This window comes from Hyperolius riggenbachi, chromosome 10 (genome assembly GCF_040937935.1).
Source record: "Hyperolius riggenbachi isolate aHypRig1 chromosome 10, aHypRig1.pri, whole genome shotgun sequence".
In the NCBI taxonomy this organism is placed as follows: Eukaryota; Metazoa; Chordata; class Amphibia; order Anura; family Hyperoliidae; genus Hyperolius; species Hyperolius riggenbachi.
Genome location: NC_090655.1, coordinates 126,439,974 through 126,464,347, shown reverse-complemented (window position 1 = coordinate 126,464,347; position 24,374 = coordinate 126,439,974). Strand labels below are relative to the sequence as shown.

Genomic DNA, 24,374 nt, shown 5'->3' with positions numbered 1-24,374 from the left:
CACTGATTTCTATGGTAAAATACATGAGGGTGCTTCGTCTCTGGTTCACTTTAATAACTCTTCTGAGCTGTTTTACAGTTATCACAATCATATCACCATGGTGATAACTGTAAAACAGCTCAGAAGAGTTGATAAAGACAGGAGTTAAGGTTAGTGAATTGAGGCCTATGTCCAGTCTCCATTGCAGTTCACACTCAATATAACACATTATAAAGCGTACGTTATGCAACTGACCACTGTGAACCTAGCCTCGCTGGCCCCTGTTCAATTACTGTAAGTTTTCTCCCAGGAGATCATTTTACATCTTGCCTACAAAACAACTTTTTAGCACCTACGAAGCAAAAAAGTAAGTAAGTAAAAGTAAGGTAAAATAGTAATATTAATTACAGTATTCATTTTCTTGCTTGCTAAGGGCTTAAAATGTATTTTATTGATAAGCTGTGAAAAAAAAATCTGTGTGGAAATTCAGGAGAGAAGTTAATTCCGTAAGGGCCGCTGAGAATTCATTTAAAGTTTACCACGCGGGCTACAGTGAGATTACAAATATTCAAGTAACTCTGGGGCTGTAAGTAAGGCTAGTGTAAGGAAATAAGTACTACACACGCTTAAGTGTTGGTTAAGGTGTACTTAAAACAGGTTGACATTTACAGCAGATTAAATCATTTTGTTCAAATTGGTTACTGATCTTTGGCCGCCAACATAAACAGACAAACTTACTTCCGGTTTCCGGCATTTAGAAAGTGTGATCATCCGTGGCAGTAACATTTTCAGCACTAGTCTAGTGTAGGGACCAAGCAAGAAACCTTCGAAGGAAATTAACATGATTGAATGGGCAGCACCCTCTCCAACTGCTAGGTTTCAGATGGGTTGTAGTAAACTATGCCTGCATTATTTGGCCAATCACAGTGCTTTGTGCTCTAGAGGGTTCTGTGATTGGAGCACTGTTCCCTATTAGTGAATGAAAGGCAAATGGGCAGAGGATTGCTGGCCACATAGTTCCCTAATGCATTGAATGAGATAACAGCAAAAGTGGGATGATCTGTTTGCAATCAGATTTCTGCTGAAATCTGTGTGAAATAGTGGAAAACATATCTTCACTCCCTTGATTGAATCTATATAGAGATTGCAACGTTACACAAGAATTGTACAGCCAGGTTTGAAGCATTAGACCAGTTTTCCTAATTGTGAAATCGGTAATGACACCACCCCCTAACTGAATGTCTGCTTGGAATTTGGGCTGGATTTACACAATTAACAAAACTGAGAACCTTGGTAAATACCACCAATTATTTTGTGTAGAAGGAAATTAACAACTCGTTTTAACTTGTGGTATGTGTTTTCTGAACAGCTAAAGATGAGAGCTGGAGGTACAAGCGAGTCCTCAAAATGGAAGAAACAGAAGAGATCACCAAGAGCACCTCGTCACTTAACAAAAGCAACATCTGGACCCGAATCTCAGCAGCAGCAATCGTTTACCAATGGATCGTCTGGAAACACTGGTAATCTGAAAAATGACTGCATACCTCTTTATAAACATTACTGACAGATTTGCTACTCTAGCCCACCCTTTTATCCCCCCCGTTTTTGGCTTGTAAGTTATGCTTAAATCAAAATAACAAATTAAAGCCAGATTAATTCAGTATAGTGATTGTCACGTGACATTGGTGCAATCCAGCTATTTCCAGTTTTCTTCTCCCCAGTTACCTGCCTGATGACTGTGAGATGGAGTGTCAATGATTGGACACATTAGAGCGTTATAATTTTTGTTCCCTTGCATATTAAGTGCACCATCATGGGCCCCCTTGTCCTCTTGTATTTGAGAGGCATTTCACTGCCTATCAACTGCCCGTGTAAAAGAGGTCTTACTTCTGACTGGCCCAATGCAGAGTGCATTAAATTTACATGGTAGTTAAAAACATTGTTGTCATTGTCCAAATCTAGTTGTCTTTTTGAAAAAATGCAAAGCTTTAAAGAAGGACATCAGATTAGTGTAATAAATATGCTTGTATGACCATGCTGTAATGTTTCGTACACATGCTAGATTTCTCTTGGCCAGTTGGCTGTCTCTGCGGAGAATCTAGAATGTGTACAGCAGTTCCGATGCATCAGGAAGAGATGCTGACTTCTGGACCATCTTGGCAGGCCGAAGCCATTTTTCTCCTTGCCTTTCTGCTTTCTTGTGCAAAGCACTGTCATCTCTTCACCCCCTCCACAACAAAATGTATTGTTAGCTTGCAGGCCAGTGGCATATCTGTAACTGCAATCAGCCCCAAATAGTCTTCTATGGGACTGAGTCACAATCGCTGCGGTTAAGTCTGTGTACATGTGTATGAGGCTTTAGTATTTTAAATACATTATAGTAAAACATTTAAATCCTGTGAAATCTGCTTAGGGTTAGAGTATAAAAACTAGATCTTCTGCCAAATCAAACAGTAATAGTCTTCCAGCAGACTTAAAAATGTAAACTTTTTAAACATTTTTACATATTGTTTCATGCGCCACAGTGTGTTTCAGTGCAAGATTTTGTGTGCCTCGATTCATTTTACTGTCCTCTTGTGCAGAGAAATTTTTAACCTTCTGATTTGAAAGCAAATACTCTTTAGAACGCATGGCATTTGCATTTGTGCATGTGCAGTACACAACGCAAGTCTTGCAAGACCTGCATTGTGTATTGCACACTAAGTGTAAAACTGAGCACTGCTGTGTGATAATGCAACGCACATCACAGGTGGGGATGATATGCAAGACCATGGACATGAATATGCCCATGCAGATCATACACTGTGCAATGCATTTAGGCTTCTTGCACACCAAGACGTTGCATTAGGTGCCACGTTAAGGTCGCATAACGTGCACCTAACACAACGTATGGTGCTGCAAGAACCGACGGTAGAGTGAGCCGCGTTAGGCGGCTCGAGTCCTATAATGTCTCCCAGAGTGGCGCTGATTGGCCAGCGGGACCACGTGATGCGGAGCGAGACACTCCGCATCACGTGGTCCCGCCGGCCAATCAGCGCCCGCCAGTGCAGTGAATATTAAGTAGCCATGTGCGCGGCTACTGTAGCTGGCTCTCCCCGCCTCCTCTCCGCCCCCCACTGCGCATGTGCAAACAGTCTAACGCGGCTATAGCCGCTCCAACGCCGTAGCATGCTGCACTTTGCACAGAACGTGCAGCGTTACATGTAACGCAACGTGGGCTGTGTGAACAGCCCACTTGTGTTACATTGCTGTGCGTTGGGGGAGCGTTACAGGCGCACTAACGTGCGCCTGTAACGTCTTGGTGTGTAAGCAGCCTTAAAGTGACAGCCCCACACATAACGTGTGCAAGACCTAAAGTCCAATGAAACCATGGCTAGATGTGTTGTTTCAGCAGACCTACTACGTACTTTACACGTTAACTTTTTGTTTAAACACAAATGAAGAACAACCTAATTTGGACTTTGTACTTTTTGTAAAAGACTATCGATTTCATACTGCATGCTCATATACGTATCTTTCTTGCAGCAGGCATTCCTTTCATTGACATGCCCTCTCCAGATTCTACCTCTCCTCTGTCAGCTGGAAGCTCGGAGGCTACGTCGTGTGCTGTCAGCCCCATGACTGACAGTGCGCTTGGACTTTCTTCCCAGGCCACCTCCAAGGAAGATTTGTCTGAAATAGATAGTACAAGCTCTGTTGCCACACTACAGTCATCCAGAGACACGTATTTGTCTGAACAGCCAAACCAAGATGACAACAAGGTGAATATTTCTTCCCCTCCCCCCCCCCCCCCCCCCTTTTTTGTTCTATCACACTACACAGTGCAGCATTATTATTATTGACTTTTATATGGGCAAGCCATGGAATATGTTTGTGCTTTATAAAAAATCAATAATACTTTATTCTTTAGTATGCCATATACCATGTACATATAGATGGGACAGCATGTACAAACAGCAGCAATACCACAGTCTAATAGTAAAGCAAATCATAACCATTTGAGCTTTTGATTGAAAGGGCCATCAAGTGGCTGATTACTTTTGATCTTACACAGAATTAAACAAGAAGCATATCCACAGTATGCCATCATTACACAACATAGGGTATCCCATCACTCCAGCGCCTTAAATATGATGGGCCAGCATTTCAACCCCATATAGTGGTTTTTAGCTTTATAGTGCCTACTACATTGTATTACAACTTTTAGCACACTACCAAAGTGTTTCTGAGGTCTTTCCTCTTCTAGTTTTTAAGAGCCCCCACAGCGCAAACGATCTTTATGAAGCTCCTCATTTAATATTGCATCTTAGGACAACTTTGATAATAACTGAAATGGCACTTTGACCACTGACTGCACTGGTAGGGACCAGGGGCACATTGATGGAGTTAGGATGGTGGTATGTATGGCAGTGACAGATGGTACTGTAATATACCTGCTCCACAGTGCACTACTCACTCACTGCTGCTCTTTCTTACTACATAGACCTTGATCTATAGGAGTATGTCTCTTCTTGTGGCTTCACATCCTCCAGCTTGCTGCTGAATCACTGAGACTCTTTACTTGTCTTCTGGAATATTGGGCAGTGTCATGATGGGCTAATGGTCAGTAGAGCAGTAGTGTAGTGTATATATACGTAGGAGGTTTTGGGGAGTAGAAGAGAGACCCTAGGTTGGTGCCAGTAGGATGAGTTGAAGGGGAGGTAAGAAAGGCATGGCCCAACTGGAAGACCACAAAAATGCACTAATGATCTTAGTAGAGCCTGCAACATATCAGTTGGACAGTGCTGTACGATGGAATTGGAGGCCTTTATATAACTTACTGAAAGAAGTAGCAGGTTTATTTTAAGCCTTTATGGAGAAAAATCTACAGGCATCTACTGCTGCTATTGCACGGCTGTAATGTTAATCCTTTGAGTCACTCATGTAGAACAAAAATGCTAGTTAGAAGTTTCAGAACACCTGATTTGCAGATTGTCCATCCTAGCAATGCAGATAATGCAATGTGCAAAATCTATATAAATGGCCCAATTCTCCCCTAAACAATAATAAAGAATCCTTGTTGCTGGGCATAGATTGGTTTCAGATTATACAATGTCTTTCTAGGTGTTGGTATAGAATGCAACCATTGAAGTGAACCTAAGTAAAAGAGTTCGAGTGAGGTTAACACGTGTACAGATATTTGTGGCAATTACATTAACCTGCTTTTGTAGTGGTTTGTCTGCTTCCGAATAAGTGTTTGAAATACTGTATCTGACGTCTGAAACTTTTTCAGAGAAAATTGAATTGTGTGTCCCTGCATTTGCCTTTTCCGGTGAATGTGAAAATAATGTTGGGTCTCCTGAAATATTTATCCATTTTCCAACTGTAATTTACAGTACTGGTTTGAAAATGAAACCATGAACATGTCTGGTTATAAGGATCAACAAGAATACTTGCCACACAAGAGGGCCTGGCAAGGAACAGTTTGTCCCTCTGAAAAAAACAAGTACTGGGTTACTAGGAGGCCTTTTGTAACCATGCGTTATATGCATCCAATCGCAGTGTTCTAGAATAGTTACTGCAGAATAAAATATCACGTAAAAGAAAAAAAAAAAAGAATTTCCAATAGATTAAAATATTACATTTCCTTTTTAATGAAATCAAAAGCTTATAGACCACAAAAAAAGCAGATGACACTAAAGTCTCAATATAACTTTATTTGTGAAATATATATATATATATATATATATATATATATATATATATATATATATATATATGTGTGTATATATATATATATATATATATATATGTATAATATGTGTGTGTATGTACGGTATCTGTATGTATGTATGTATGTGTGTGTGTGTGTAAAGTATAGTACATAACCAAAAAGTATGACTCAACTGAAAATATGTCATATTGTTGGTTCTTCAAAGGAGCCGCCTTTTGCATTGATTACTGCTTTGCACACTCTTGGCATTCTCTTGATGAGCTTCAAGAGGTAGTCACCTGAAATGGTTTTCACTTCACAGGTGTGCCCTGTCAGGTTTAATACGTTAAGGAATGAAGGTCAGTCAGTCCGAAAAATTGGAAAAACTTTGAAAGTGTCCCCAAGTGCAGTCTCAAAAACCATCAAGCGCTACAAAGAAACTGGCTCACATGCGGACCGCCCCAGGAAAGGAAGACCAAGAGTCACCTCTGCTGCGGAGGACAAGTTCATCCGAGTCACCAGCCTCAGAAATCGCAGGTTAAGAGCAGCTCAGATTAAAGACCAGGTCAATGCCACACAGAGTTATAGCAGCAGACACATCTCTAGAACTGTAAAGAGGAGCCTGTGTGAATCAGGCCTTCATGGTAGAATATCTGCACGGAAACCACTGCTACGGACAGGCAACAAGCAGAAGAGACTTGTTTGGGCTAAAGAACACAAGGAATGGACATTAGACCAGTGGAAATCTGTGCTTTGGTCTGCTGAGTCCAAATTTGAGATCTTTGGTTCCAACCACTGTCTTTGTGCAACGCAGAAAAGGTGAACGGATGGTCTCTTCATGCCTGGTTCCCACCGTGAAGCATGGAGGAGGAGGTGTGATGGTGTGGGGGTGCTTTGCTGGTGATACTGTTGGGGATTTATTCAAAATTGAAGGTGTCACGGACGGTTGCGGGGCCGCAGACTCGTCCTGGAACCGCCCGTGAAGAAAAAGCGATCACACTCGATTCTCTGCATCAATTGCGCTTCAGATCAATAGAATCTGGATTGATTGTGTAGGAGCATCAGCAGTCTTTTCTCAGCAGAGAGCTAGCATCAGCTTAACTGCAGGATGGCTCTTTTAAAAGCTAATAAGCAGGAACAAACCCTTGCGTTCAGGAAGCTAATCCCAGCAGGGGGCTATTCAAAACCTGCTTTGCCCCCAGACTGGCCGGAGCCATATAGGCAGAATAAGAAAGCATGGAGTTTAGGATTTTGAGCATGTTTAAGCAATACCGTTCAGGTGAGAAATGTGAAAGTTATATCATTCTGCTGGTCCGGATCTTGTGAGTATTTTGATATTAAATTGGGGCCACTGGCATAACCAAAACTCGGGGGATTCCACCGTTTTTTAACCGGGCATGCAAACATGCCCAAGTTTGGTATCATATGAACTGGCCTAGTCTGAGAAATATGAATGTGATGGTCATGTGTGTGCAGAAAGCGTAAGCCGAGATAAGGCAAATGTCATATTTGGTGGGCATAGAGCATCCCTCCAGGGAGTTTACCGCCCCTGTCCAACCCCTGGGCTGTACTTGAGGCTCCACCCAAAGGTGGGCATTGTTCAAAAGTGTTTGCAAGGGACCACTCCTTCAGTCCTCCACATTCCATCTGTACGAGAGCTGTCTGGTGCTAGCCAGAGGACACATGGCTAGCGGCCATTTTGATCGGCCATCTTGTCTGAACTGAAACAAAGGACATTTTCCATTTTGCTTGGATTTTAAACTTTGCTGAAACTGAACAAAAGGAACTCTACAAGTTTTCCCAGAACGGACATCATTCCACAAAAAGTATTTTCTCCTTTCTTTTATTTCATACTGGCTATTACTGTTTTAATAATTTTGATTTTAATAATTGTCTGTATATATTAATTATTTATATTGCCGTGAATAAAAGACTTTATCAAAGTCATTCACTGTCCGCTACCCTGCTTTTCAGCCATACACAGAAACTGATCCCAGGTCTCTGGAGAGACGCTACTACTATTGTTGATATCTAGACAGAATAGAGTGTGTTTAACCGTTTTTATTCGCAGGACTAGTCAGTCAGTTGGGTCCACTGGCCCATACCAGTGGTGGTGGCAGTTATACCCTGAAATCGTGTGTAAGTTGTAATTACCGTGCCTCACAGGCTCCCCTCTGCTTTGTCTGCGGCCAATTTCCAACGGTTCCTACGCATTGACTGCGACCAGAGTTCGCACGATCCGTGCACTGGCACCGCTTGGAAGGCATTTCGCGTTCCGACCACTAGGGCTCCTGTGACAGAAGGCATACTGAACCAGCATGGCTACCACAGCATCTTGCAGCGGCATGCTATTCCATCCAGTTTGCTTTTAGTTGGACCATCATTTATTTTTCAACAGGACAATGACCCCAAACACACCTCCAGGCTGTGTAAGGGCTATTTGACCATCAAGGAGAGTGATGTGGTGCTGCGCCAGATGATCTGGCCTCCACAGTCACCAGAACTGAACCCAATCGAGATGGTTTGGGGTGAGCTGGACCGCAGAGTGAAGGCAAAAGGGCCAACATGTGCTTAGGATCTCTGGGAACTCCTTCAAGACTGTTGGAAGACCATTTCAGGTGACTACCTCTTGAAGCTCATCAAGAGAATGACAAGAGTGTGCAAAGCAGTAATCAAAGCAAAAGGTGGCTACTTTGAAGAACCTAGAATATGACATTTTCAGTTGTTTCACACTTTTTGGTTATGTACTATACTTGTGTTAATTCATAGTTTGGATGCCTTGAGTGTGAATCTACAATGTTCATAGTCATGAAAATAAAGAAAACTCTTTGAATGAGGTGTGTCCAAACTTTTGGTTTGTACTGTATGTATGTATGTATGTTTATTTATATGTGTGTGTGTGTATCTCTCTCTCTCTCTCTCTCTCTCTCTCTCTCTCTCTCTCTCTCTCTCTCTCTCTCTCTCTCTCTCTCTCTCTCTCTCTCTTATTTATATTATTTATTTATATATAATCTGTCTGTCTATCTATCTCTATATATATATCTTTGTCTCTATCTATCCATACGGTCTTGAAAAAGCCCTAATCCGCACCTCTTCTTAATGAAGATAGTGCTTAAAAGTTATGGAAGTTTTAACTAAATAAGAGAGTTGCTCCTGGATTCTGTGTTTCTTGTGGGATATTATAATATATAACAGTGTTCTCCCCAGATTTTTTTTTTAAGCCGGGTGGCAGGAAAATGTAGCCGGGTGGATCGGGACAGCGAAGTCATCTGGGAGTACGTACAGAGGTGCGCGTAGCACCAGATGACAGCGCAGCTATAGCTGCAATGCTATAGGCCAGTGCAGTCATACTTCATGGGCATGGAGGGCTATTTTTTTTTCAGACCCCATGGTGTAGGGCCGAAGGTTCTTGCTAGAGCCGCATACACCCCCTCTCCCCCCTCCCCCCCGGGAAAAAAATGCAATTAAAGAACAATTAGATTGGCAGCACTTTACACAAAATGCAATTCAAGATTTCGGTGAAGTTGTGTGGCCGAAAAACATAAGTGTTCCGCCGAAAAATGGGTGTGGCCATGGACCAGAATGTGGGTGTGGCCACGGGTGGAGACAAATTTACATGAACTTAGCACTGTGGGACATTAGATTAGGACAGTGGTGGCGAACCTTTTGGAGGCCGAGTGCCCAAACTGCAACCCAAAAGTCACCTCATCTATCTATCCGATATCTATCGCAAGGTGGCAACAGCAATTTAAACTACATACAAACGTTTTAACTCATACATGAACATTATGGAAAAGCCAAGTTGAAAATAAACTGTGAAGATAAACAATTTCATCCATCCTACTCCTGTAAAATGTATTTTTTTTTTAGAACCTCCCAGTTTTATTTTCCATTTTAAAAAGCTAAAAAAGTAGGTCTAATGCTGTTGTCTCATATGATGATGATGATTCAGCTTTTCCCATAGTCTCGCAGTTAGCAATCATGTGACCCCCAACAAGACAAATTCAGCAATCATGAGGCCCCCAACAAGACAAATTCAGCAATCATAAGGCCCCCAACAAATCATGAGGCCCCCAACAAGACACATTCAGCAATCATGATGCCCCCAACAAGACAAATTTAGCAATCATGATGCCCCCAACAAATCATGAGGCCCCCCAACACGACAAATTCAGCAGTCATGAGGCACATAAATAGACAGCATTTCACATAAATAGGCAGAATGCACCTTTAATATGGTAGACACCTCTCACCTGGCTTCTAAATTCTCCTCTACGGGCTGCTGTGCCTGGCTGGCCTGGCAATACTGTTTTTGGCCGGATTGGGGATGGTGTGTGGGCTGAAAGGCCTTGCGGTGATGCTGTGGTCTAGCCAGATGAGCTAGTGACAGGTGTCCCCCCAGATGAGGTAGTGACAGGTGCCCCCCCAGATGAGGTAGTGACAGGTGCCCCCTCCCCCAGTTAGATAGTGACAGGTGCCCCCCAGTAAGATAGTGACAGGTGACCCCCCCCCCAGTTAGATAGTGACAGATGCCCCCCTAGTTAGATAGTGACAGGTGCCCCCCCAGCCTAGTTAGATAGTGACAGGTGCCCCCCCAGCCTAGTTAGATAGTGACAGGTGCCCCCCAGCCTAGTTAGATAGTGACAGGTGCCCCCCAGCCTAGTTAGATAGTGACAGGTGCCCCCCAGCCTAGTTAGATAGTGACAGGTGCCCCCCAGCCTAGTTAGATAGTGACAGGTGCCCCCCAGCCTAGTTAGATAGTGACAGGTGCCCCCCAGCCTAGTTAGATAGTGACAGGTGCCCCCCAGCCTAGTTAGATAGTGACAGGTGCCCCCCAGCCTAGTTAGATAGTGACAGGTGCGCCCCAGCCTAGTTAGATAGTGACAGGTGCCCCCCAGCCTAGTTAGATAGTGACAGGTGCCCCCCAGCCTAGTTAGATAGTGACAGGTGCCCCCCAGCCTAGTTAGATAGTGACAGGTGCCCCCCAGCCTAGTTAGATAGTGACAGGTGCCCCCCAGCCTAGTTAGATAGTGACAGGTGCCCCCCAGCCTAGTTAGATAGTGACAGGTGCCCCCCAGCCTAGTTAGATAGTGACAGGTGTGAACCCCCCCCCCCCCCGTTAAATAGCGAGAGGTGTCCAGCGCCTCCTAGCCGCGTTATCTCTGCCGTGTGCTGCCTTCTCCTGTGTCCCCGCTGCCTGTGTCCCCGCTGCCGCTGCTTTACACTCGCAGCTCAGACCTCACAGATCGCGGCGACTGAAGCAAGGAGAGCGCGCATAGCACCCACGCGGCTGAACTTCACATGCGGAAGTGACTAATGAAGTCACTTCCGCATGTGACGTACTCCGTATGTATGCGGGTACCATGCGCACTCTCCTTGCTTCAGTCGCCGCGATCTGTGAGGTCTGAGCTGTGAGTGTGAAGCAGCGGCAGCGGGGACACAGGCAGCGGGGACAAGGCCAGTATAGGAGGGAGCAGGCATGGCGTCCATGGCGCAAGCCATGCCTGCACCTCAGAGAGAAGAGCGGGCCGCAGCAGGAGGCCTGGCGGGCCGGATGCGGCCCACGGGCCGCCAGTTGGACAGCGCTGACTATAGGCCACGCCCTGCATAAAGGTAATTCTGGGTTCTAGCAATTGCCGAGCATCCTCCCAGGTCCAGAAGCATCGCTGCATTAGGCATAGTGAAAGCCCTGCACTTCCGAAGCACGTGGTGGAAGCGGAGCCAGCTCTGACTGCAGTGAATATTGATGAGGATGAGAGGCACGCTAGCTCTTCTCTCTCATCCTGTGTCAGCAGCTTCGAGTGTGAAGGAAGATGGTCTGCTGGCTGTACTTCTGTACAGCGCTGCTGCCACCTAGAGGATCCAGCCTGAATCACAGCATTTAGGTTTCCAACAATGTTAGACCAGGAGGGTCCAACATTGTTGGAAACCTGAATGCTGCAAGGTAGATAGCCCAGCACTAGAGAAATCTAGGTGGGTGCTCCGCCCGGCTGAAATGGCCTGGGGAGAACACTGTAAACTTTGTATAGATTTTACTTGTGGCTTATTGTTTAAAGATAAACAAGCTATCACTGATAACTTAGAAATTGCCTCACATCTGGTCATCTTCTGCATAGAATGAAGAATTACTAGGAAGGAAGACGCAATCTGCCTCTGTTGAATCCATCCCTGAAGTTCTAGAAGATAACTTATCCCTGGCTGAACATTCAGACTCTGCTTCTGTACATGACATGGACTATGTCAATCCTCGGGGGGTTCGCTTTACACAATCATCACAGAGGGAAGGTGAGCTTTTCTCTTGTTGCAACCATGGACAGCTGTGCAACTTTTTGCTACAGTTAGTCCTTATTTTTGATGCTTTTGAACTTGGAAGTGAATGAATTTGTGTTTCTTACTGTTATGTATTTTGTGTTTTCTAGGAGTGGTTCTAGTCCCGTATGGCTTACCTTGTATACGTGAACTGTTTCGCTTTCTCATTTCACTCACCAACCCCAACGATCGCCATAATTCTGATGTGATGATGCACATGGGCTTACAGCTCATCACAGTAGCATTGGAGACTGCCCCCATAGCTAACTTTGCCTCATTACTGACACTTGTGAAGGATGAACTCTGCCGACATTTGTTTCAGGTACTGCTGAGGATTTTTTAATCTGTTATATTTGCAGGGTAATTTCTATAGCTGAAACCAGCCTTGCTGCCTTGTGCGGCTCCTTTCGCAGACAGCCTTGAACAGGATTAGGTAAGGGACTCTGTGGAACAAGTGCTTGTTGTACAGTGTGTCTATGGCAAGGTCAAAAATTGACATTCGATTCTATTAAGGAAAAAAAAAGTTGAATGAAAATCTGTAGAAAGAAATGAGGTGCGCTTGATCAATTTTCAGTGGATGCATTTGGATTGAATGTTGATTGGGATTGTGCAGTTCAGTTTGGCAGTAGTACAGGAAAAATATGGCACTTATAGATGGATGTATAGATTTATATTGCATGGAAAGACAAATAAGGATGCACACCTAAATAAAAACCAAATTTATCATAAACTGCAAATACATATAGGAAGTAAAAGAACATGCACACCTTGTATATTCGATGCAAAAAAGTTTGTATTAAAGATACTGGCAAGTCATACAAAAAGACATGAAAAGTGGTCTGTACAAACTATGTGCAACATCACTGTACAGCCAAATGTATGATATGTAGTCACAGGTACAATGATGCAAAGCACATGCTATAATAACATATTGTTAATGATACATGAACAATGAGGAAAGAATCATCCTCTGGCTGTACAAATCTGAAGCAATGTACAGCGTAAATGCAGCAAACGTCAGTCCATAAAAATCACAGTAACCAGAGGAGGCACCGCTATATTACCCAGACGCCGCGGCGTTTCGGAAATAAGTTCCTTTATCAATGAGGTTTAGCTGGAAGCGGCTGGAGGCAACAGCAAAGTTGTGCAGAGCGGCGATGTCCCGGGACTTTTTTGCATCGAATATACAAGGTGTGCATGTTCTTTTACTTCCTATAGATTTATATTGCATCATCAGATGCTATAAAACTAGCGCTGGCAACATTCTTATTAATATTCAATGAGTTTTCTGGTAATATCTGACAAAATTTAAGTGGTGTATGCCAGTGATCCAAGTAGACAATCACTGTCAGAGAGGTATTGATTGTTTACCTGACGTAATATGTACATCTGATAGTGTATGCCGAGCTCTTCAGTTATTCACCCTTGCCTGTTGTCCCGAACGATTATATGTTGCAGCAAGAGTTTAAAAAGGTAACACTAAAGTTTAAAGGGGAACAAAATAAATCCATACATTTGTGAAGTGAGAAGCTAAAAAATAGGACAGATCGAGATGATTGATATTTGCCATGTAATTTCTCCTTGTTGTTTGATCCATGATAAGCCTGCATATCCTCATATTTACTACTGACAGACAATAAAAAAAAACTAGGCAGTACCAGCTTCTATTATTTATAAACACCCCCCCCCCCCCCAAAAAAAAAAAAATTGTGATAGGCTTAAAGGTTGTTTTTTCTTCTTTCATAGATATGCATATGCACAGTGGGAGATACTGGTTGCTTGGCAGATGGAAACCGCTATTATTTCCCACAGTGCAATTAGGTTCATAGACTGGAAACTCACTGTTGGAGGGGTTTCACCACAATATCAGCCATATAGACACCCCTCCACCACCGCCCCCATGATTGATTCGAGAAAAGGTAGAGAATATCCCATGAGAAAATTGGGCTACTAATAACGATGAAGTTCAATCCTTAGTTACAGTTCCTCTTTTTATCTAAGTGGTACAATTTATTGTTTGAACTCATGCAAATTATGTCCAAGATTTACACAATTGTTGTTTTTTTTTTTTTGTAGTTTATTCATTTTGGCTGAGTTTATTTTTCCCTTATTTTGTACGTATGGAAGACTACCAGGACCCGTTCTAGTCCCTTTTCTTGTGTTTAGTTCCAGAGTTTGTCAGTTTTTTTTTTTTTTTTTATCCTGGTTGTATTTTGCTGAGATGGAAGTTCTCCCAGAAGGCCTAGCATGTTTTTTAGAAATTTAATATGTGTAAATACAGATTTGTGGTTTAGAGTGCAATATTTTAGTAATATCCATTATTTGCTGGTAGTAATAAATGCTCTTTCCTTAGCTTTTGAATGCAGAACGATTAAATTTGTACGCATGTTCTTTGCGGGCCTGCTACCTTCTGTTTGAAAGCATGAGAGAACATCTAAAGTTTCAGTTGGAGGTAAGTTTACTCTCTGAACACAAATTACTTTAGAAGGCTTTGCAGACAAATAACGTAAAAAAAAAAAATATTGGGTGCTAGACTATAATAATAATAATAATAATGCACTTCTTATTTGCAGTTAATCAGTAACTAGTATCTTTTTGTGAAAAAGTAAATTTTATGTGAAATGTTCTTAGTCATTCTTTCTGGTCCTTGTGCTGACTGTCCTTACATTGCTTATATATATATATATATATATTATGTGTGTGTATATGAAGTGTAAACTACTACTTGTTAACCCGTGCAGCCCTTTTGTTCCCATTTAACCAAAGCAGATATTATGCCCCCAACACAGCATGTAGAGATAGTATGCCCCCCCCCCCCAACCCCAACACATGTGCAAATATTATGCCCCGATACAGCATGTGCATATAGTAAAAGAAAAAACCTCTTTTCGCCAGACAGCGAAGCATACTCAGGGGGCAACCTGTCGTCCAATTGGACAGCAGTGTCACCTGATGTGGAATTGGATTGGAAGCCAGCGAATGACTAGACTAAAGAATGACTAAATTAAAGATATAGTGGACCGCATCTATAAGTAATACATTTTGTGAGTGGGGGGCCTCGGGGGTCACATTCGGCCCGCGGGCCTTAGTTTGAGGGCCACTGCATTAAATCTATATGAAGGATGTAAATGCTTTAACAATTTGCCTTTACAGATGTACGTAAAGAAGCTCATGGATATAATAACCATAGAAAATCCTAAAATGCCGTATGAGATGAAAGAAATGGCACTGGAAGCCGTTGTACAACTTTGGCGAATACCCAGCTTTGTAACAGAGCTCTATATTAATTATGACTGTGATTTTTACTGTTCCAACCTCTTTGAAGATCTCACCAAACTGCTCTCCAAGGTAGGAGTTGCTGTTTGTATTATTGTAGGTTACTTTTACATTTATATGATGAAATTAATGCCTGTTTCCAGGCACAGTTTTGATTTTACAGTAAAACCCCAAATATCTGGCACAGGCAGGGATTGCCTGATGTCTGTTTGTGTGCATGCTGGTTGCTTGAGAAGTCAAGCAACCAGCCCTAAAATAACACTAACATCCCCCTTGCAGGGTGGTGTACAGTGGAAACAACTTACAAAACCTCCAGGCATCTTCTACACTTCCTGCATCTTCCTGGTGCTTTGCAGTGTCATCTGTGTACGGCTCCTGAAGCGCGCATGTGAGTCAGGTGACACGCCAGGAGCAGTGCGTACGCAGCACAGCAGCAGGAAGTGAGGAAGACAGCGTCCAAGGTTTTGTAAGGTGTTTCCGCTTTGCACTGCTCTGTAAAAAAGTAAAGTTCTGCCCCCATTCTCAGCCATGCCGGTTGGTTGAAGCTGCTGGATAGCGGGGACTTTACTGCACTACTGTTATCTGAAGCATAATGCTGAAAGATGAACTGTACGGAACATAATGAATAAAATTGCTAATGCTTTACATTATTCATTTATAAACTATGTAGTCAGTGTTTGTCTGTTGCAAAATCTTTCCTCACCCTCATATTATATATTTGGAAATTTATCACAGCTGGGGACATTTGGGGGAAATGTTAATTAACCACTTCAGCACCACAGGGTTTTTTGCTTAACCACTTAACGACCGCCTAACGCCCATAGGCGTCGGCGAGTCGTTAGTGGTATAGCATGGAAACGGATCGCGGCTCGCACGCATAATGTAAACATCCGGGGAAGAAATCCCCGCTGTTTACATCACACGGCGCTGCTGCGCAGCAGCGCCGTGACGTAGATCGGCGATCCCCGGCCTCTAATTGGCCGGGGATCGCCGGCATCTGATAGGCAGAAGCCTATCCTATCCGGCGCAGGACGGAACTCCGTCCTGCGCCACTCACAGAGTAAGGGAGAGGGAGGGAAAGCCGGGGAGGGCGGAAAGCGCTGCGGAGGGGGGCTTTGAAGAGCCCCCCCCCCCCCCCCCGGAAAGTGCGGGCAGCCGGCGGCGATCAGACCACCCCAGCAGGACATCCCCCTAGTGGGGAAAAAAGGGGGGGGGGGGGAGTCTGATCGCCCTGGCTATTTCCTGATCGGTGCTGCGGGCTGGAGAGTCCACGCAGCACCGATCAGAAGAAAATCACGTGGTCCTTAAGTGGTTAAAAACCAGAGCAATTTTCACATTTCAGCACTCCTCCCATTCATTCACCAATAACTTTATTGCTACTCATCAGATGTAAATGATCTATATCTTGTTTTTTTGCCACAAATTATGCTTTGTGAGGGTGATATTTGCTTTTAGTAATTATGCTATTATCGGTGCATTTTAAAGGGAAAAAATCAGGAAAAAAAATACACTATTTCTCCATTTCCATGCACTATAGTTTTCAAATAAACAATGTTACCATAGGTAAAACCCACACATTGTATTTGCTAATTTGTCCTGGTTATCTCAACATTTAAATGATGTTCCTTGTACAATGTATGGCGATAATATATTAGTTTCTGGTTTGTGGTTTTTGATTTCTCATTGTACTCTATCAGTAATTAAAAGCCCTTTTCTTCATGATTAACAGTAATACACTCTCATGGCTACATATTTTAAAAGCTAAGTCCCTAGGGTAACTATGTATTCTCTTTTCAATGCTGTCACTTTTGTTTTTTTTTTACAAGTATTTATTTAGGGGTATAGAGTACATGAAAATAACAGTTTTATTGCTTTTCATTCAGTTTTCCTGTAAAAAAAAAATCACATGACTTAGCCCTCAGTTGTCAAACAACACAAAATCTATTCTCTCACTTGTCACGGTTAAAATGATACCCTATATACATAATCAGATAGCTTATTGGGCATACAGCACACTGTTTACCACAAGTACGCCTATCTACTCCCCTGAGCTTCAAGTAAAGTGGTTAACTGTGTGTTCTGAAGCCAGTAGAAATAATACTTGGTCTCCCACAAATGCTCTGGGAGAATTCTGCGTAGCTAAACAGTCTAGGCTGTGACATCACTGGGAGGACAGAGCTGCATGCCAATATACAGTAATATCTGGATATAGGAAGTGTTTCTGATGCTGAAACCAAGATAATTAACATAAAAGTGGGTATCCTGAATACATTTCTACATTCTGCTACATGTCTCTATGGTTGCACTTTAAGCATTACCTCCTTCATTCCTCCAATACTAAGGTGCTTCCTCTTGGTGCCTTGTTATTGTAGTGCCAGCTGCATAGACAGCTGAATTTTCACAGCTTTCTTTTACTCAAAGTATTTTGGCACAGGCTCACTTTAAGCTATTTCCCTAAATGTTGTAAATGAAACATGGTGGTGTATAAGTAGCTGTGGCTGGACCAATTATTATTTTCTCATGTAGAGCCCACCATTGGAACAAACGTCACACTAAATAGTAAGTGCAACTCCCAAATAAAATCCTTCTAACTATTGAGGTGAGGAAAGATTTGCACAACTGTCTTGTTCTTATTGCTTCTCTTACATCCTGTATAATGCTTGGTTCCCGCTTGAGCCTAAAAAGGTCCAATTAATGGAATGGACTATAATGGATTACCAACAAGTTGACCGATCCAATATTGAATATCAAATCTGCTCAGACCTTGGCCAATTTGTTGATTTTGTCCAGTGTCCATTGTGTTTGCTGCAGTGACGAATAGCAAAGCTTTTTTTTCTGGACATTGACAGAAGTCCATTATGTCATAATAGTAATTCCATGTGCAACATGTCTGAAGCTATGGACACACGTGTCAATGTTGTTCCATGGGTGTTCTAACATGTGGATGGTAGCAGCATAAGAATGATGTGGAAAAGGTGAAGCACGCTGAAACTTGACATTCCTGCATGTCCAGGCAATGTTAGTGTTAACCCTCCTGCATGAACACACAACACGGCCAACACCTCAACCTCTGCTTCGATTCACAGGCTAAGATTAGTGACCTGAGGCCGGAGAGGGTGATTTAAAGTGTGAGTGAGGGGGCCTAGATCCTGATGACAAGTTAAACTGCATATTATGCTTACGGTATGCTGAGTTGAATGTACAGTATACTTGAAAACTTACTGAAAAAGGTAGCCATCATCATACAGGTTCTTAGTTTTTCATGTGTTTTATGTATAATTAAATAAAAGAAAAAAAACCCACAACCCATTCTGTTTCACAGTCCTTACACTGCATATTTCATTTCTGAGAAGTATGTGTAGAATTTTTGTTTTCATTGTGCATATTGAGTTACTACAGCTTTTTCCCCCCCAGAATGCCTTTCCAGTATCTGGCCAACTATATACCACTCATCTGCTATCCCTTGAAGCTCTGCTGACTGTTATTGACAGCACTGAGGCACACTGCCAGGCCAAGATATTAAGTAACACTTTGCAGCAAGACAAGAAAGAAACAGAGAAATCCACGGGAGATACCACAGATGGTTCAAGAGAGAGTGTTAATGGTAAACCTTGTTTTTATCTTGTTTACATTTTCTTTTGGGGGTGCTGCATCCAATAAACTACAGTACAGCGTTAGTGCATGTTGGTACTGTATGTGTTTTGCTTTCCTATCAACATGGATTTTTTTTCTTTTTCAGGCAGTGAACGCCACATGGAAACTTCAGATATCAATATGGAAACCCAAGGGCCACAACCTCCCACCAGTGGACATTTGATGGCAGATAAAATGAGTGTTGGACTTCAGGAGGCAGAGGGTGGCTGTGGTGGAGGTTTGTCATTTTATCATCATTCATTTAAGAACTGCTGAATACATATCCTGTAGGAATTATCTGAAGGGTGTGTGTGGGGGGGGGGGGGGGGGCTGATTTAGTAAGTTGAGGGCAAAACACTGAGTTTAACAGGTACGGTACCCAAAGAAACTAGCAAGTATCCTTTAATTAAATAATGGAATTGTGATTGGTAGCTTTGGGCAAAGCTTAGAAGAATAAACACTGAAGGCCCCTCTACTATGTAAGCCATATTGCTGTTACCTTACCAGGGCTTGGAAAGCTTTTGACAGGGAAGGCCAACAGTCCTTTAAGGTGCTCCTGATTCCCATGGGGGCCTCTCCCTTTCCCTATTAATAATTTGCTTTGTCAGCTCTGACTATTATAAAATCACCAGGAAATGAACTGGCACAAGGTAAGAAGATGCACAGGATACAAGGCTATGTAATGTCCGCATTGTCAGAATGGTGTATTGTACAATTTCTGTGACACCAGATGTACTTTAAGGCACATATTTCACTGGCATGGGCATTAAGAACACTAGCGAATATATTACATAATGAGATACAGTGGATGACAACTTCTTGTCAAACAGCCTGGGTAGTCCAGAGGCTTTCCGAATCCATCTCCAGCCCAGCACTCCAGTGCTGGGTCCCTTTGAGCATATCTCACAAGATCTTGTCTGATCTTTCGTTGTGGCCGTGACCAACTGTGTGTAAAAGTGCGGTCATACTCGTGCATGCCTATGATCTAGTGCAGTGATCTGCAAACTTGGCTCTCCAGCTGTTAAGGAACTACAAGTCCCACAATGCATTTGCCTTTATGAATCATGACCGTGGCTGTCAGACTCCTGCAATGCAGTGTGGGACTTGTAGTTCCTTACCAGCTGGAGAGCCAAGTTTGCAGATCACTGATCTAATAACTCAGTGAACTCGTTTGTAGTTTCAGCTTTTTACCCTTTGAGGTCAGTAAAGAAAAAGGAGCCTTAGGAAGAAAAGCTCTTACACAGCGGTTTCAGGACTGTTACGGTCAGGATTCCATTTAAAGCTACATAAACACTTAACAAAAAGAGGGACACTGAGAGCCCAATATACAGGGTGGGCCATTTATATGGATACACCTTAATAAAATGGGAATGGTTGGTGATATTAACTTCCTGTTTGTGGAACAATAGTATATGTGAAGGGGGGAACTTTTCAAGATAGGTGTTGACCATGGCGGCTATTTTGAAGTCATCCATTTTGAATCCAACTTTTGTTTTTTTAAAAGGAAGAGGGTCATGTGACACATCAAACTTATTGGGAATTTCACAGGAAAAACAATGGTGTGCTTGGTTTTAACGTAGCTTTATTCTTTCATGAGTTATTTACAAGTTTCTGACCACTTATAAAATGTGTTCAGTGTTGGATTGTCAATGCAACCCTCTTCTCCCACTCTTCACACACTGATAACAACACCGCAGGAGAAATGCTAGCACAGGCTTCCAGTATCCGTAGTTTCAGGTGCTGCACATCTTGTACCCTCTTCCTATTGAAAAAACAATGGTGTGGTATATGGGGTACAAAGATAGTGGGGCCATTCTTCATCAATGGAAACCTCAAGGCCACTGGATATGTGAAATTGCTACATAATGATGTGTTTCCCTCTTTATGCACTGAAGCTGGCACATTCCCTGAGTTTTTCCAGGAAGATGGTGCACCACCACATTATGGGTGTCCAGTCCGAGCATTCCTAGTTCCAGTTTCCTGGAAAGTGGATTGGTCATCGTGGGCCAGTTTAATGGCCACCAAGGTCTCCCCATCAGACCCCCTTAGACTTTTATCTTTGGGGTCATCTGAAGGCAATTGTCTATGCAGTGAAGATACGAGATGTGCAGCACTCGAAACTACGGATACTGGAACCCTGTGCTAGCATTTTTCCTGCGGTGTTGCTATTAGTGTGTGAAGAGTGGGAGAAGAGGGTTGCAATGGGCAGCACATTGAACACATTTTATAAGTGGACAGAAACGTGTACATAACTCATAAAAGAATAAAGTTATGTTAAAACCAAGTACACCATTGTTTTTCTTGTGAAATTCCCAATAAGTTTGATGTGTCACATGACCCTCTTCCTATTGAAAAAACAAAAGTTGGATTCAAAATGGCCTACTTAAAAATGGCCCCCATGGCCACCACCCATTTTGAAAAGTTTCCCCCCTCACATATACTAATGTGCCACAAACAGGAAGTTAATATCACCAACCATTCCCATTTTATTAAGGTGTATCCATATAAATGTCTCACCCTGTAGTGTAGTATGCACTGGTAAATAAAGGTGTGTGGAAAGAGTATGTGCAATATACTCACAAGTCAGGGTTACCGCATAGGCAACCACTGTAAAAGTAGGTGGGGAGATTAGACCTGTCACCACTCAGGATTAAGAAGTCGCTCTCTGTAGATCAAGGGAAAAAATGGGTAACACCCCTCCATCAAGGGTGGATATGTATAACTTAGTATGGATACAGAGGCGCCAGAAGGATAAAAAGATCTAAAACGTTTAAAAGTGAGGAAGTAGTGGTGGACTTACCTCTTCCAGGCAGACATAAGAAAATGCAGATCAATTTTCAGCAAAACCATTTATTTACATACTCCAGTAAAATACAAAGCGCTTCTCGGGAGTGACCCGCTTCCTCAGGCAGTAAGATGGAGCATATGCAAAAACAGGTCTGGTACTATGTCAAGCGCTTCTTAACCACTTGCCGACCGCCTTAAGCCGATGGGCGGCGGCAAGGGCTGTGCCCAAACGACCGCAATACGCCCATCGGCGGTGGCGCCGGCGGGCGTGGTTATGCGGCGATCGCGTCATTCGCGGGTTACTAGCCCCCGGATCGCCGCACGCAATACGTATAATAGGCTTTGTAATGTATACAAAGCCTATTATACAGGCTGCCTCCTGCCCTGGTGGTCCCAGTGTCCGAGGGACCACCAGGGCAGGCTGCAGCCATCATAGTCTGCACCCAAGCACACTGATTTCCACCCCCCAGACCACTGTTTGCACCCAGTCACCCCCCTAATCACCCATCAATCACTCCCTGTCACTATCTGTCAACACTATTTTTTTTAACCCTAAACTGCCCCCTGCTCCCTCCTGATCAACCCCCCACCCCTCAGATTCTCCCCAGACCCACCCCCAGACCCCTCCCCCCTCTGTGTACTGTATGCCTCTATCCCCCCTGTAATAACCCACTGATTACCTGTCAATCACCCATCAATCACCCCCTGTCACTGCCACACATCAATCAGCCCCTAACCTGCCCCTTGCGGGCAATCTGATCACCCACCCACACCAATAGATCGCCTGCAGATCCGACATCAGATCACCTCCCAAGTGCAGTGTTTACATCTGTTCTCTACCCTAAACACCCACGAATTACTCATCAATCACCTATCAATCACCCCCTATCACCACCTGTCACTGTTATCCATTAGATTAGACTCCTATCTGCCCCTAGGGCACCCAGTCACCAGCCCACACCCTCAGAACGCCCTCAGACCCCAGCCCTGATCACCTAGCCAGTGCATTGCTTGCATCTATTCCCACCTCTAATCACACCTTGAGACACCCATCAATCACCTCCTGTCACCACCTGTCACCCCCTAGCACACCTACCCATCAGATCAGGTGCTAATTTGCCCCGTGTGGGCTCCTGATCACTCGGCCAAACCCTCAGACCCCCTTCTGATCACCTCCGATCAGGCCCAATACAGCCTGTCATCTAAGAGGCCACCCTGCTTATGACCGGTTCCACAAAATTTGCCCCCTCATAGACCACCTGTCATCAAAATTTGCAGATGCTTATACCCCTGAACAGTCATTTTGAGACATTTGGTTTCCAGACTACTCACGGTTTTGGGCCCGTAAAATGCCAGGGCAGTATAGGAACCCCACAAGTGACCCCATTTTAGAAAAGACACCCCAAGGTATTCTGTTAGGTGTATTACGAGTTCATAGAAGATTTTTTTTGTCAAAAGTTAGCCGGAATTGATTTGTATTGTTTTTTTTCACAAAGTGTCATTTTCCGCTAACTTGTGACAAAAAATAAAATCTTCTATGAACTCACCATACTCCTAACGGAATACCTTGGGGTGTCTTCTTTCTAAAATGGGGTCACTTGTGGGGTTCCTATACTGCCCTGGCATTTTAGGGGCCCTAAACCGTGAGGAGTAGTCTAGAAAACAAATGCCTCAAAATGACCTGTTAATAGGACGTTGGGCCCCATAGCGCACCTAGGCTGCAAAAAAGTATCACATGTGGTATCGCCGTACTCAGAAGTAGTAGTATAATGTGTTTTGTAGTGTATTTTTACTAGGGATGGGACGTATCCACAATTTTTTCGAATCCGAATCTGAAAAGGTTCTCGAATATCTCGAACCTTTCGAATCCCGAATCTAACGAATCCTGCACATAAGAATTGTGCGATCCGTGGTATAGTTGCCCGCAGTATAGGTAGCGAGGTAAAGGTGCCTTCAGTATAGCTAGCTAGGTATGGGTGCCTTCAATATTGGTAGCTTTCAGTATAGGTAGCAAGGTATAGGGGCCTGCAGTATAGGTAGCAAGGTATATGGGCCTTCAGTATACGTAGCAGGGTATATAGGCCTTCAGTATAGGTAGCAGGGTATATGGGCCTTCAGTATAGGTAGCAGGGTATATGGGCCTTCAGTATAGGTAGCAGGGTATATGGGCCTTCAGTATAGGTAGCAGGGTATATGGGCCTTCAGTATAGGTAGCAGGGTATATAGGCCTTCAGTATAGGTAGCAGGGTATATAGGCCTTCAGTATAGGTAGCAGGGTATATGGGCCTTCAGTATAGGTAGCAGGGTATATGGGCCTTCAGTATAGGTAGCAGGGTATATAGGCCTTCAGTATAGGTAGCAGGGTATATGGGCCTTCAGTATAGGTAGCAGGGTATATGGGCCTTCAGTATAGGTAACAGGGTATATAGAGGCCTTAATTATAGGTAGGTATGTAGGTAGGTATAGGGGCCTTTAGGTAGGTAAAGGAACCTTCAGTATAGGTAGCAGGGTATAGGGCCTTAAGTATAGGTAGGTATAGGGGCTTTTAGGTAGGTAGGTATAGGGGCCTTTAGGTAGGTAGGTAGGTACGTATAGGGGGCCTTTAGGTAGGTATAGTGGCCTGTAGGTAGGTAGGTATAGTGGCCAGTAGGTAGGTAGGTATAGTGTCCTGTAGGTAGGTAGGTAGTTAAAGGGACCT

At 43.4% G+C, this 24,374-nt stretch overlaps 1 protein-coding gene across 10 annotated transcripts in view; it reads left to right on the top strand.

The window, feature by feature from the left end:
• Nucleotides 1–24,374, top strand: part of GBF1 (golgi brefeldin A resistant guanine nucleotide exchange factor 1) — a 303,641-nt gene that overhangs the window by 197,663 nt on the left and 81,604 nt on the right. For 8 of the 10 annotated variants that reach the window (XM_068257941.1, XM_068257940.1, XM_068257938.1 and 5 more), the window contains 8 exons: nt 1,349–1,499; nt 3,505–3,740; nt 11,788–11,956; nt 12,091–12,302; nt 14,334–14,432; nt 15,134–15,328; nt 18,671–18,860; nt 18,996–19,127. In XM_068257941.1, coding sequence (XP_068114042.1) covers nt 1,349–1,499; nt 3,505–3,740; nt 11,788–11,956; nt 12,091–12,302; nt 14,334–14,432; nt 15,134–15,328; nt 18,671–18,860; nt 18,996–19,127 — 1,384 coding nt within the window. The remainder of the gene's footprint in view (nt 1–1,348; nt 1,500–3,504; nt 3,741–11,787; nt 11,957–12,090; nt 12,303–14,333; nt 14,433–15,133; nt 15,329–18,670; nt 18,861–18,995; nt 19,128–24,374) is intronic. The other 2 variants (XM_068257939.1, XM_068257933.1) reach the window with 1 other exon arrangement.